Source organism: Phyllosticta capitalensis (genome assembly GCF_038381095.1).
Source record: "Phyllosticta capitalensis strain CBS 128856 chromosome Unknown BKA78scaffold_1, whole genome shotgun sequence".
NCBI lineage: Eukaryota > Fungi > Ascomycota > Dothideomycetes > Botryosphaeriales > Phyllostictaceae > Phyllosticta > Phyllosticta capitalensis.
In genome coordinates, this window is record NW_027117439.1 from 1,949,276 (window position 1) to 1,963,723 (window position 14,448).

At 57.4% G+C, this 14,448-nt stretch overlaps 5 protein-coding genes across 5 annotated transcripts; 3 read left to right on the forward strand and 2 right to left on the reverse strand.

Annotated features, from left to right (window-relative positions):
• Positions 1-816: 816 nt before the first annotated feature.
• On the forward strand, positions 817-1,967 carry BKA78DRAFT_244536 (Deoxyhypusine synthase; the record flags this gene model as incomplete). Its single annotated transcript, XM_066884040.1, has 2 exons — positions 817-1,059; positions 1,125-1,967. 2 exons carry the CDS (start codon positions 817-819, stop codon positions 1,965-1,967), a joined length of 1,086 nt encoding a protein of 361 aa, XP_066749365.1.
• Positions 1,968-2,744: 777 nt separating this feature from the next.
• Positions 2,745-6,824, forward strand: BKA78DRAFT_291336 (uncharacterized protein; the record flags this gene model as incomplete). The annotated part of the gene is made up of 2 exons (XM_066885880.1): positions 2,745-3,537; positions 3,583-6,824. 2 exons carry the CDS (start codon positions 2,745-2,747, stop codon positions 6,822-6,824), a joined length of 4,035 nt encoding a protein of 1,344 aa, XP_066749366.1.
• Positions 6,825-10,475: 3,651 nt separating this feature from the next.
• On the reverse strand, positions 10,476-11,189 carry BKA78DRAFT_12317 (uncharacterized protein). The gene has a single exon (XM_066882468.1). It carries the CDS (start codon positions 11,034-11,036, stop codon positions 10,581-10,583), a length of 456 nt encoding a protein of 151 aa, XP_066749367.1. The 5' UTR covers positions 11,037-11,189; the 3' UTR covers positions 10,476-10,580.
• On the reverse strand, positions 11,190-11,621 carry BKA78DRAFT_12318 (uncharacterized protein). The gene has a single exon (XM_066882469.1). The coding sequence runs from the start codon at positions 11,564-11,566 to the stop codon at positions 11,342-11,344; it is 225 nt and encodes a 74-aa protein (XP_066749368.1). The 5' UTR covers positions 11,567-11,621; the 3' UTR covers positions 11,190-11,341.
• A 204-nt stretch (positions 11,622-11,825) lies between these two features.
• BKA78DRAFT_291337 (uncharacterized protein) lies at positions 11,826-13,628 on the forward strand (the record flags this gene model as incomplete). Its single annotated transcript, XM_066885881.1, has 3 exons — positions 11,826-11,996; positions 12,047-12,530; positions 12,583-13,628. The coding sequence occupies 3 exons, from the start codon at positions 11,826-11,828 to the stop codon at positions 13,626-13,628; spliced, it is 1,701 nt and encodes a 566-aa protein (XP_066749369.1).
• Positions 13,629-14,448: the final 820 nt, after the last annotated feature.

Sequence of the window (14,448 nt, forward strand, 5' to 3'; positions counted from 1 at the left end):
GTGACGCACAGGCTCTGTGTCTTTTTTTCGCGGGCGGGTCATGGATGAGTGACCTTCTCACCTCAATCCCGGGTGCGAGCTGATGAAACGGTGACGGCGTGTCAGGCTGCCTCCCTTTTCTCTCTACAATCTACAGAACGTGCTTGTAACTATGTATCCTTGTGCCCCTTGTGTGCCTCCAGTCTGTTCCTCTCGTCGACCCAGGTTCTAGGGATAGCGATACGACCAGGATCGACCAGGGCCAATCCCCGTCGTCGAGCCGCACAAGAGGCCTGACGACGCTTTTCGTCTGTCTCCGACTGTGAGAGGTGCATCATGTCATGCATGCGCAGTGCACACGCGCAAGGAGCGAACGGCTGGGGATACCGAGACGGTCAATGGATTCCTTTGACTTTGGTGCCATGACAGGATTGCGGCATCGATCCGCCACACCAGCGCCAACGCCAGTGCCAGTGCCGCCACGCGCATTTGGCGCCAGCATGAACAGGGGCAGGCAGACTGGATCATGACGTTTTTATTTTGAATTTTTGTTCCTCAACAAGGCTGAATCGGAACTCATGTCAACTCGTGCCTGCCCGCCTGCTTGCCTGCCTGCCTCCCTGGCCATCTCGCCTCGTGTCCCGTCCACTTGGCTGTCCTGACTGCGTGGCTCGCCTCCGCACGCACGCACAGATTCCCTTGGTTCACATTCGAAACCCTGCCGAGCCATCTCCGTCTCCATCTCCATCTCTGCGCTATCCCGCTTTGATACGTCGCTCCCAAATAAAATATCGCGTCCCTAAAAAAAAACATCCTCACCTTGGTCCAAGATTAAAAATGTCGTCGCAACCCGCAAATCCCTCCACAGCTGCAGCAGACGCCCCCTCGACAGCCACAGATGCTGTGCTCAAGCCTTCAGACCCCGTGCCCGATGGCGCTCGCCAAGTCAAGGGCATCGAGTTCGACGACTATGCGCGCAGCGGCCGTTCCATCACCGTCCAAGAGCTGGTAGCCGGCATGGAGACCATGGGCTTCCAGGCGACGTCTGTAGGCCAGGCTGTGCGCGTCATTGATAGCATGGTGCGCAGCAGCCAACAACGTTTCTTTTTCTCCCTCGACATCACCTGACTCTCTGCTTCTTTCAGCGAACCTGGCGCGACCCCGAGACGGGCGAGGGCACCACCATTTTCCTCGGCTACACGTCCAATCTCATCTCGTCGGGCCTGCGCGAGACGCTGCGCTACCTCGTCCAGCACCGGCACGTGTCGGCCATTGTGACGACAGCCGGTGGCGTCGAGGAGGACTTTATCAAATGCCTGGCGCCCACGTACCTTGGCTCGTTCCACAGCCGCGGCGCCGACCTGCGCGCAAAGGGCATGAACCGCATCGGCAACCTGGTCGTGCCAAACTCCAACTACTGCGCCTTTGAGGATTGGGTCGTGCCCATTCTCGACACCATGCTGGCCGAGCAAGAGGCGACCAAGAACGACGAGGAGCCCATCAATTGGACCCCCAGCAAGGTGATTGCGCGGCTGGGCAAGGAAATCAACGACGAGCGCAGCGTCTACTACTGGGCATGGAAAAACGACATTCCCGTATTTTGTCCGGCGCTTACTGACGGATCGCTGGGCGACATGCTGTACTTCCACACGTTCAAGTCGAGTCCGCAACAGCTGCGGATCGACATTGTTCAAGACATTCGCCGCATCAACACGTTGGCCGTTCGCGCCAAGCGCACGGGCATGATTATTCTGGGCGGCGGTATCGTCAAGCACCACATTGCAAATGCCAACTTGATGCGCAACGGAGCCGAGAGTGCCGTTTACATCAACACGGCTCAAGAGTTTGACGGCAGCGATGCGGGAGCGCGGCCAGATGAGGCTGTCAGTTGGGGCAAGATCAGAGCCGACGGCGACAGCGTCAAGGTGTACGCCGAAGCGACGGTTGTGTTTCCTTTGATTGTTGCGGCGACGTTTGCGAAGCATTAGCATCAATCAGATGATCAGATAGCCGTGTAAAGAGGTACGACTAGGATGAGACTGGAAACGAAAGACGTGGGTCCTGTCCTGTCCTGAGGAGCCGTCCAGACAACAGCCGGCGACAGGTGTTTCACTAGCTGAGAGGGTGAGACTGGGCAGGCCGAAGACGTGGCTGGATGGAGATTCGATGGAAGGCAGAGTGATCAGTGGTTGACCGGTGGAGAGGCCAGGGCCAACAGGCAGCTGGCAGTGGCAGTGGCAGGCAGACAACGGGCGGAAGGATGGAGCACCTCAGCGAGTCAGAGGGCGGATGAGTCACGTGTGATAAGTGGCTCCCAACGCCAACGGGCAGCTGTCTCGCCTTCCCTTCCCTGGTTAACCGCTAAGCTCCCCCAAGCTGAAGGGAAAGCTACCACCGGCACCTTTACCTTATATCCTTCCGCCTCCCGCGTCCCTACCCGCTAAATGCCTGTCCCCAAAACTCCATCGCACAATTTCAATCACCTCTCGTCAATATCCAAGTAATCCGCTCCTCCCGACTGCGCGAGCCCTGCCTGTGCCTGCGCTGCTGCTGTACATACCTACGTATCAGTACAACCTCACCATCTCCGCTGCCTACTGCCCTCACTCTCACCGCGCTTCGCTGCATCTATCCGCCATCTCCCTCACCTACTTTGTCCTGACAAACGACGTCGCTCGCAAACATCTCGGCCAGAGCTCCACACCACCCTGTCGCCGCCATCCCCCACACCGCGCCGGCCCGCCGCGCACTGACTCTCCCCGACCATGAGCGTCACCACAAGCTCCGCCAACGTCGATCCTCCTCCACTCCTCTTTGGCCAACGCTCCCCTTCGCCGCCCGTCTTTCATCACTTCTCCCAAAACGGCTCCCAAAGTCCAAGTCCCTCGTCCCCAAACGCCCCACGACCGCCTGCAGACGGCCCCATGAGCACCAACAATCACATAGCCAGCGAAAGCGAGGATTCAGACATGGAGGACGATTCAATGGACCACTTTGGCCAAGAATCTCAACCACCACAGGTGCCAGCCGGCCAAGGAACAGTCGACGCGGGCGACGAAATGGACATGTCGACGACAAACATCCTGAACAACTCTTCGAATGCTCCGCATGCGCCGCCGGGACAGATAGATCACGACGCCATGGACACCAGCCCGGATCCTCCAACTCTTGCCTTTGCTGACCCACCCGCGTCAGTGCCAAGCACTACTACAACAACCCTCCCTCCACCTCCACCACCGCCGCAAATAGAAGAGCCTGCTGGTGCCCCGCGGTTGGTGCGTGTCAACTCACGGGGGAGTTCGGTGGACAGTATGGGCTATCCTGGAGTCAACCCTTCAACACCGCCCCCGACATCATTGCCACCTCCCCCAGTCGTTCTCCCTCCTCCGGCTGGCCCCTCCGACTCTCCGCGCGAAGAAGGCTCAGTCATGGAGCCGGACGACTCGTCGGACGAGGACGAAGTGCCCTGTTGGCACGAACTGCGCGAGGATCGTTCGGCTCCTGATGAGGTTGAGCTCAAGGAAATCGAGGCCGTGGAAGAGTTTAGCGCTCACGACCGTAAGACTCTTGACTCTTCACCATGACTTGGCTAACCCGCCGCAGATGCACATTGGGAGGCAAAGACTTTCGTTGAACTCGACGACCCAGAATACAAGCCTGGCCCAACAGGTAGGCTGGAGTGGACGATCAACAATTTCAACGGAACCAAGGACAAGCCAAACAAGGAACTGGTCATGAAGTCGCACGTGGCCTCAGTCGGTGGATATGACTGGCAAATCAAGTTTTATCCACGAGGAAATGATTCCGACTTTCTCAGCATCTATGTCGAGTGCTTGTCGGTCAAGAAGAAGATGGAGAGCTCCGGATCCCAACACGACACCTCCACTCCCAGGAGCGCTTCGAATTCGCAAGTGCAACCACAGTCCTCAGGTACCGCTTCAGTTGAATACCGGACGACACCAATCCCTTTGCTTGGAAACCCCAAAATACCAAAGCGGCCCAGTGTCGCGGCACAGGTCGCTGTCGTCTTATACAATCCCAACGAGCCGCGCGTCAATTTCTACCGCTCCTGCGCGCATCGATTCTGCCCAGATTCCCCCGATTGGGGCTGGACGCGATTCCACGGCCCTCATTACGAAATTCACTATCGCCATCGAGGACAACGACAGGCGCTGCTGCGCAACGACACGCTTGCATTCAGGGCTTATATTCGCATCGTGGAAGACTCCACCGAGTGTCTCTGGGAGCACCACAGTGGAGAAAACTCGTGGGACAGCTTTGCCATGACTGGTCTCAACAGCATGTGCGCAAACTCCGGGGGTTTGCTTGCCGCCGTATGGTCGTGGCTGATGTTCAAGCCGTTTCGCCAATTCTTGTACAGCGCCCACGTTCCTCATCCCGACACGCGCGCAACACCAAAGCCACTACTTGCCGCATTCTTACGTGCCCTCTACAAGATGCGCTCCAAGCCGCAGGTTCGCGATCCAGTCGACCTTGAATACGTCGTCATGGCCCTTGAGTGGTACGGCGAGAATCACCGTTTTGACAAGATGGACGTGATTGAGATTTGGGAAGTCTTGAGGGCAAAGTTGGAGGTCGAGGTGCGTGGCACGCACATGGAGCGCCAACTCACCACGCTTTTCGGTCCAGAGAGGGATCGTATGCTCAACACGCCAACGTATCGCGCTCCCGTAAAAGGTTGCGCCGATGTGCAGGCTGCGGTGGACAAGGCACGCAACTTGATGGATTCGACGGCCGCACCTCCCGATCTTTTGCACATTGAGCTCGAGCGCCAGGACTTTGACGAGAGTCAGCGAGCGATGAAGAAGTTGACAGACAAGGTCAAGATCCTGGACCGCATCACGGCCAACAAAACACCTTACATCCTCTACGGATTCGTTGCGCATCGAGACTCTCTGCAATCGGGTAACTACTACTCGGTGCTCCGCCCGCGTGGCCCTGGTACCAGGTGGTACGCGCATTATGATGACAAGGACAGCCGCTTGGTATGCTTGACCAAGAAGCAAGCACTTGACAGCCACCAAGGCGGCGGATCAGAAAAGTCTAGTGTCGCTTACATTCTCATGTACATCCGGCAAGATCTCGTGCACAAGCAATTCAGCAACGCTGAGCCCGAGTGGATTGTCCCAGACTGGATAAACGACGACGAATCTGACGACGAGTACAGCGGAAGTCTGGGAAGTGAGCCACACGAGTTCAAGGTCTTTTCATCAAAAGCCTTTGAGCAGCACCATGGACCGGGAATACTTGACCCAACAGATTTACGGTGGGAGGGCCACAACCTCGTCAAGAGCGTTCAACTCTGTCCGACCGACTCTGTAAGCATTATCCGTCAAAGACTGGCCGAAGAGTTTGACGTTGCAGACTCAAGGCGCATCAACTTTTGGATCATGGATTATGCAGCAGGCAACGCTTATCGCCCAGTGCTGAATCGCATGGTCACCAACGAGGACTCCGATGTCATGCGCCCGTCCGACCCTTGGGTCCGACGGGGGCCATCAGAGGAAAACTTGCAAAAGGCGACGGAGAGGTGGCTTTGGGTTCATGTTGCAGAAAAAGACGACGTCCCACCAATGATTGAAGACCGACTCATGGTCGAAGACCCCGACGCATCGGATGACGACCAAGACACGGCAGAGGACACGCCGATGAGTGATCGCGATGACCAGATTCAAGACGGTATGGACTTGCTCATCAACGAAGGTCTTACCGCTCAAGCTGCTCGACTGCACAGCCAGCTCGAGGGAGAGCAGCAGGCAGTAGCCCAGGCCATTGCCAGGAGTCGTCTGCAGCTGGAGTTTGGAACCGCCGCAACGCGTATCGAGGACACCGATGCTCACTCGACACTTGCTCCTGTACCACCGCCACCACCCACAGACGATCTCGCACCTCCCATTCCAAAACCTAAGAATCCTGCCAATTCCGCAGATCCCTACGCCTGGTACAGCGCCAATGTCAATCCGAGAGGCGAGACATACATCATGCTCAAAGTTTTTGACGCCGAGACGGCGACGCTCAAGGCTCATAGCAGCTTTGTAGTCAAATTCAGCGACCGCGTTGAGCAAAAGATCCTCAAAGCTCTCGACTGGGACGCATCCACAGCGGTGGAGCTCTGGGATGAAGCAGAAATGCCATCCTCACGCGCCACCAAGCTCGCCCTGCGCCCCTCGACAACATTTGGGCAAACCAGTCTCGTCACGCCTGTTGTACTAATTGCCAACAAGACCCTTTCTTCATCTACCCGTGCCTCGTTGGCCGACGCCGGCCAGTTCACAAGCGCATCCGACTTCATCCAACACGCCCTCCGCGCCCGCTGTGCTACGCGCACAATGCCACCGCTGACTGGCCACTTCACTCTCGACCACTTCAGCAGCGAGCACTACACGGGCCTCCTGCGCAACGGTCTCCCACACGGCCACGGCCGCCGCACCTACTTCGATGGATCCAGCTACGTCGGGCCCTTCCGCCTCGGCTCCCGCCATGGCCCCAACGGCACCCTCACATACACCAACGGTGACGTGTACCGCGGCTCCTGGGCGGACGACGCGCCGCACGGCATGGGCTCCCTCGTCGAGCACGCCAGCGGCAACGCGTACCACGGCGGCTGGCGCGCGGGCAAGCGCTTCGGCGAGGGCGTCACCCACTGGCGCCAGGCGCAGGAGGTGGAGCGCCTCTGTCGCATCTGCTGGGAGGAGGGCGCCGATGCTGCTTTCTACGATTGCGGACACGTCGTTGCCTGCTTGGCTTGCGCGAGACGCGTCGATCAGTGCCCCGTTTGCAGACGAAGGGTGCTGAGCGCCATGAGGTTGTTTTTTGGCAATTAGGCGGATTGCGGACGAGAGACAGGGGATCGCGAGGAGTTGGGGAGCATTCGTGGACAACGGCGATGACCGTTCGGAGTTGAATGCGGGAGCTGGGGAGCAGCGAGGAGATACCTGGCGACGGGTTGACGAACGGTTGAACAGACGGACGGAGAAACAGGAGTTTTTCGGCACCGGTGCTAGTGTTGGACATGAGGTCCTCGTTTCCCTTTTGCCTTCCCTCTCACTCACCCCCCCTTTCTTTCTTTTTTTTCTTTTTGGTCTCGTTCTTCGTAGATGGGGGCGCTTCTACGGGGCATGTCATGGCGATGGAGTATGCGGTGCGGGGCTTTCACACACACCAAGTGCATAAGAGAACCACGAACACAACCACAGTTGGGACAGACAGGAAGAAGTATGCAGATAGTTAGGTTAGGTTGGGGGGGACAGCAAGCAGATTGATATGGATGATGGTTGATGATGAATGCCTCTTGCTCCTGTCTATTTGAGTATTGTCTGTGACCTGTGTTGGTGCTGAGTGGACCACATGTCGAAGGGCTTCGGTGCGATGGGTGTGCACACATGATTGCTTTCGAGGCTCGAGTAGCACGAGCGTGTGGTGGACAGGAAGGCTAACGCGGACTCGGACTGTTCGCCCTTGATATTCAGACAACGACGGGTCTTGTCGCTGACTGGCTGCTGTGACCTTCTCGAAAAAAAAAGGGGGGGGGAAGGAAGTATCAGTAGCTTGGATGTGTCGGTAGCGGCCGCCGTTGATTTTCTTCAGAGTGGCCGCCGAGCTTGATTGAAATACTCTATCTAGTACATGAATCGAATGAGAAATCAAATGATTTTAACGTTTTTTTTTTTTTTTTGTTGCTTGCCGCCAGCTGCGGAACGCTACTGGCGGCGCTGTTGCTAAAGTGTTGCTTGTATGTACCAGAGAAAGGGGTATCTCGAAAAAAAACTAGGAACCCGACATGCCGCTCTACCCCCCTTGATCTTCTCTATGTGCCGCTTCTCCATCTACCTCTGCACTCTGCGCTGCACGCTTCGCCACCCAAACGCCTTGAAATGCTCTCGACCCGTCAGCTCCAACAGCCTCCTCGATCCACATCCATTACCCGCGTCGACTTCTGCGCGCCCCCAACTGCCTCTCCACTGCCTCCGCTATCTTCCGTCATTCATCCTGCGACGCTTCCACCAGAAAGAGCCTCTCTCTCTCCGTCCGTCAAGGTAGACAGGCGGTCCGGCCGCCTGTCTGCCTTGCGTCCACTTTCCCTTCCTGGACCAGCCAGGAAGGAGAAGGTGGGATGATATTGATGATGTTGTTGAGAGCGTACGTCGGCAAAGGCCAGCTTTGCCGCTTGGTTGGTTGGTTGGCTCGAAGGAGTAGTTGGTTGGGTCGTCGGGTGTCTCTGGTCTCCAGTCCGTTTTCTTGTCGCTTGCGTCCGCAGAGGGAGGGAGGTGCGCGGCGTGTTTATCTTTGTCTTTGTTGTTTTCTTGAATCTCTGGGGTCGAGGCCAGTGCCGTTGAAGTTTCGAAAGGGGGACAAGGGGTGGAAGTGTCTGAGTCTGCGCCGAGGCATAGCAGACAGGCTGAGCAACGTGCTCCTCCTCATCCACCAGACTCTCGCACTACCGTTGCCCGAATCGAAAACAAATGTTCATTTGCCGCCGCTGCCAGAGTGATTGGCGCAAGTGTAGCCAACGTGGATGACCTTGTCTTGGACGGCGTGGCGGCCAACAGCGGCGCAGGCGTCAACAGCGTGCACATGGTACACGCAGCCACAGGCGGCATACTGCTCGACGATTCGGATACACATTTCGAATAGGTTGATGGATGGTTGACTTGCGGTGGTTGCTTTTGTCGAAGTGTCTTGATATTCAGAAGCTCCAAATGATGACGCGGCGGTGGGGTTTGGTGTCTCGTCCAAGAGGCTGAGGCTGTGGAGACTGGCTTCCTGTCTCAATAGACGTGGATACTGGTTGACTTGTCCAAGAGGCTGACGTAGTGGGTCCTGATGTCTCAACCAAAGGCTGAGCGTGTATACTGGGTTCTTGTTTCTCTTCCAACAGGCTGATCGCGCAAACTGGTTTCCTGTCCTCAAAGACCTGGGCGATGGATTCCTGAGGTATTGGTTTCTCCAAAGAGCTGACGCGGAAGGTAGTGGTGATTGGTTGCTGGCGCCGCGCGTTCTGACGCAAGGGAGTATTGTCGATGGAAAAGATCCAATAAAGACTTGAATGTCGAGCTATTCAAAGCTGGAGAAGATGGCAATGACAAATTGCAGCGACAGGTCGAATATAGAAATAAATAAGTCGGAGACGGACTGGACGAGCGACGACGCTGTTATGAAGTCCAACGAGAACCAAGACGAAGAGAAGAAGCGCGAGCGCTCTGGTGGAGGAGTTTCGGATGGAGAGGGAGAGAGTTGTCGGTGACGCCGATGTCCAAAGGCGAACATCATGACCAGTCAAAACTTTATACGAGTAGAGCAAAACTTGTTTTGGAAAGTTGCAAAGCAGAGCAGTAGCCAGATCGTGAATCTTGAGTGTCTGTGTCCTTTGGTGTTGCGGCGCTGCACAGTATAGACTTGTAGCACGGCCGCGGCGTGCTAAGGATAGCGCCCACTAGCCACGGCTGAGGCTGACGGCCGCCCATCCGCCGACCAAGTTTCCGTGCCTGGCAATGGGGTGCTTGATCGGGCAAGACGGGGCGGCGCAGACGAGCGGGTACTGATGCGTCGGGGCCAAGGTAGAGGCGCAGCGCAAACGCCCGGATACGCCCATGGCCGAAAGGGAAAAGGGAAGAGAAGCGCATACCTGTGGAGGCTGACTACGCAACCAACGGCCCCGATTCGCGGCCTCTGGTTGGTTGCGTTTGTGCGTGACGTGAGGTTGGCTGCGTCGTGGGATTCGGCGACGATCCTACGAGGCACTCTGCTTCCACCAACGTGTCCCAATTCTCTTTCTTCTCGTGAGAGTCGTCTGCCTCGCTCGCTCAACGCTGCCTCTGCTGCGGCCGGCATATTTTTGGCACGACAGCAGCCACAGGGCGCTTCGGCCGATCGCAATTGTGGAAATTGGTTTTTCGGTACAGCGGGAGTCAAAGTGTCGATGCTGTGAGGGTCAAGTCACCTGACGGCGCTCGTACCTGGCGATCTCGGCACACACGAGGCTCGGGGCGACGATTGTTGCCGTGTAGGCCGGCGAGGCAGGCCGTATCCGTCGGCCGGGCTGAAGCGAGACATGAGGTGGTCCGGTCGTGGAGAGGGGGCGCTGCGTCATGGCTCGTGGAGTCGGGCGGTGACGGCAGTCTGAGTCCTGATGCTGCAGTGGTCGGTGACGATGGTTGTGACGATGCTGTCTGTGGTTGATGTTGAGGCTCCGGGAAGTGGTCGATACGACGGCCGACTGTGGCTGTGTGGCTGTGGCTTTCCCCCTTTGGCTTAGCATCCGCCAAAAGCTTCCGACCCGTCCTCACCGCCGGCCACAACCACACTTCACCTCCTTGCTATCGTCTCCTCCTTGTCGGTGTCGCCGTCGCAGATCTTCTGTTTCGTCCTGAAGCACCTTGGAGTCGTCTCAGCCCTGTGATGCATTTGTCAGGGACTCTGCTCTGGATCTCGGCCTTCGCGCGATACGATTCACAATGACTCCTCGATCTTTTGGCCGTCAACACCCAACATCGAGACGCTGATCTCGGAACGGGCGATACATCCTGTACGAACTCAAGGTTACCTTCATCTAGGCCTCCCACGATGGAGACTTTGGACTGCTACCCCATCTTTCTTTGGCCACGTGGGGATTCCCGTCTCGCGTGGTTTCCACGTGCAGTACCCGAAGCTGCCTGCGGCCAGGGCGACGTCTGTACGAGGCCAAGGTTGTATTGACACCTTGGCTCGGGCCGTTTGTTCAATGTAGCGCTCATGATGGTATTTGCTTGAGCATCGCCCTTCTTTGTCGGCTGTTCCTGCTTGAAAGACCTCTTTTTGCATCCGTCACCTTCACATCTCCTTGTCACAACATCCCGTCTTTCGTCTTCTTCCCATTGCAATGTATATGTTCCACTCCATGTCCTTCTCAAAGCCATTCTTGATCTTTCTCGCCGAGTCTTTTTGGTCCATCCTTTTCCAACAGGGACATTCGGGTTTGTCCTCAAATTGTGGCTGGTTCTGCAAACACTGTCATCATGGCAATGTTGGCAGGCAAGCAGAAGCGTTGTGCAAGCCATGATGGCGCCACACCACTGCGCAAGCTTAGCAGTGTCGGCCTGCCTGTCCGTTTGGCTGGCAAGTCGCACGACTTGTCTTCGCTTCGCGGCCTTCCAATTCTTTCGTAGGGTATATGGCGAGGGTGTTTGAGAGGTCGGCAGCCAGTTGCAGGCCTATTGCAAATTGTGCAGTCGGTCATAATCCGAGGTAAGGGTATTTTCCATAAGATTGCTCGTTCTTGTTGTTTTTCTTTGTCTTTTGTTTCTAGAAAGAGCTTGGTTCTTTGTAGTGTCGCGGAAACTTTTCCCAGTGCCTATTTATTTGGTCAGTGTTTTCCAGTAGCATAGGGGCTTTCAGGGTAAATATACATTGCGTCGCGCAGGGAGTCGGCCGAAAAACCAGCCTCCAGATCAGTCTTATAAACATATTCCTGCAAGTCAACTTTCTTTTCCACTGCAGTCCATAGAGGTGGCGAGGCCGGCGTGCGGATGATTTGAATGCTGGTCCACGCGAAAAATAACACTTTTCCTCGACTTCGAGCAGCAAACATGGCCGGGGCTCTGGGTTGGCGCGGCGCCTGCTTCCCACGACCACACCATGGTGGCCCGAGCTCGACGTCGGGTATACCTCCGCCGCCCACAACACCAAAACAATCTCTCCTCTCCACCAGCTTCGACAGCGTTCATCAGCGATTCTGAACTAGCAACACCAGCTAGTTCCCAGCAATCGCACCGCTCTCAAGCTCGTACAGCTCACCATCTCTCTCTCCTCTCTCCTCTCTCCCTCTCTCTTCTCTCCCATCCGCCACCATGCCCGCCATCACGCGCGCCCAGGCGAAGACGGCCTCGAAGTCCCGACTCGAGCCGTACACCGTTCCTGCTCGCGGTTCCCACCCGCAGCAGACCCCTCGGCCCGCCCGCAGTTCCCCACCTGCGGTGCGTGAGCCCATTGCAGACCAGCGGCCGAGAGCTCGCCCCAAGGTAAGCTGTGAAATGATCACAATGAAAATCTTGACGCTAACTCGTCACAGTTCAGATGGACTTGGACCGCGGACCGCAAGCTGCTCGTCAACATCATTGACGTGCGTCTCCCGCTTTCCGAAGCGGCGTGCGTCCAGCTTGCGGACCTTTTCAACGGTCCAACCTCTGAGGACATCCGTGCTCGGGTCGAGCTTCTCCATGGCCAGCGGGAGCTCACCTTGCGGGAGGATGCCGAGGCGGCAGAGTCGACAGCCCCAACCGAGGACGCTGTTGAGAGCCAGCAGCTTGCTGCTGAAGAAGTTGATCCCTCTGACCTTCACCGGTCAGACGCTTCGTTGCACTCTTCGGTCGAGGTTGAGGGTGGCTGCTCGCCAACGCTCCAACCCATGGTGGCCCCAGCTTCCCCTTCCTCTTCCCTCTCTTCCCTCTCTTCCCTTTCCCCTTCCCCCTCTCCTCCCCCTTCTCTCACCCCCTCCACCCCCTCGCCTTCGCCTCGTCCGGATTCAGACCAGTCCGAATCTCCTGCTTCCAACGGTAAGCTCACTTCCATATCCACACTGCTATTCAAGATGCTAATTGAGACTAGGCGACTGCCAATCGAGCCCCTCTTCGCGTCGCTCCACCCCCACCCTAGCTGACTCGTCGACCTCGTCCAGCCAATCCCCTCGTCGCTCAGAGCCAATCTTGCTCGCCGACGGTCGCCCGATGAAGTCAATTCTCAAGACTTCTCGCCAGGGTAGCGGATCCAGTGTCCGCTTTGACGACGGCGCAACTGAGCGGCGAGAGTTCGAGGTCGACCAGCTGGGATCTTACAAGGTCGAACAACAGCCTCGTAGAGAGTGGGTCCCGGTGGAGAACGCGGATTGGGAGCAGCCGTTGTTGAAGCAGGAGAGAGACGACGACGACGACGACGGCGATGATCGACGGCCAAGGAAGAAGCATTGCACGGCTGGCCACGTTGAACATGCCGGGCCTACCAAGCATCCTCGCTTCTTCCCGAACCACAAAGTGGCATTTCCCGAGCCAGTCAAAACTATCGCTGCCCTCGCCGCTTCTCAGGAGTGGCAAGACAGTGATAGGGAAGTGCCGAGGTCCATCAACCGTCGTTCAGTCGTAGAGTACCCCCGCGGACGTGAAAGGCGTATGGCGTATGCATCACCCACGCAATTCGCCGACTACGCGCCTAACACGCCGAGGGCGGGGCTCTATACGCCCTTAGACAGGAACGTCGGGCCTGCATTGACTGCTGAGGAAGAGGAGGACCTGGCCAAGCGCTTGCCTGGAGCCAAGAGATACGTGGCCACGGCCGAGGAGCTTGCCCTCGAAGAGCCATTCCGCGACGACGCGCCGAACCACGCACCCGAGTCCACGAGTCCTCTGGGCGTCGAGGAGCTCTCCGCCTCTGATGACGAGAGCGACTCCGCCTCCAGCCATGGGGAGGATCTCGTGGACAGCAAAGGCAACATACCGTTGCCACCTCCACCTACACCAGAGGCTGTGGCTGAATTTCGCCGCTACGCGCTGGAGTGGCTCGCGCAAAAACGTGAAGAGGAACGGCGGGCCCAGGCAGTGCACGGAGAAGAGCATGACGAAGACGACGGCTGGGAGCCCTGCGACCAGTTCGGCAATTGATCCTGAAACCCGACAACCCATCACCATGAGCGACGCTTGTCAACCGTCTCTCGTCCCGACAATCCCACCACCTCCCTCGTGGAGGCCCGTCCAGCGTCACTCGACCTTCACTTGAACGCCACCAGTCGTGCGTGCCTCCGGGTACGCGGACCGGCCGGGCGATCGTGTTGGTCACTGGACGGCAAGGGTCGAGAGACACGTTGCTCATGGTCACGGTGGATGGATCACGTCCGTCATATGCCAGACTTCCCTGCCTCACCCTTCAACCAGACAACCAACACCACCATGCGCGGCTCTCGTCAAACGTCGCTCGTCCCGACCACCCACCACCCTCGTCGGCTTGGTTCGTTCCGTCAGGTTCGTTCCATTTCGACTCGAGGCCCGTCCAGCGTCATCGGACCTTCACTTGAACGCCACCAGTCGTGCGTGCCTTCGGGAACGCGGACCGGCCGGGCGATCGTGTTGGTCACTGGACGGCAGTGGGGCGAGCGACATGTCGTCATGGTCCACGGTTTAAGGGGCCCTCTATCCTCAGCAGTCATTAAAGCAGTCGTTTCATGATACCCTCGGCATCCTGAGTGCGTCAGCGGTCCACGGGCGCCGCTTGTCGTAGCCGTTTGGGTCAAGCCCCATCATCATCATCTTATCTCTCATCCTTGGCGACGCGGCATTGGACACAGCGAGCCTCCTTTGTCGTAGTCTTGGGTGCGAGCATGCTCGCGCGGCCACCAGAGTGTTGGGGAACCTCTGTGTGGTTCGCAAAATCTCTCCGCGGCATCATGCATCGTGGACAGCTGGGCTACACGCTTGCAGCCGTCGG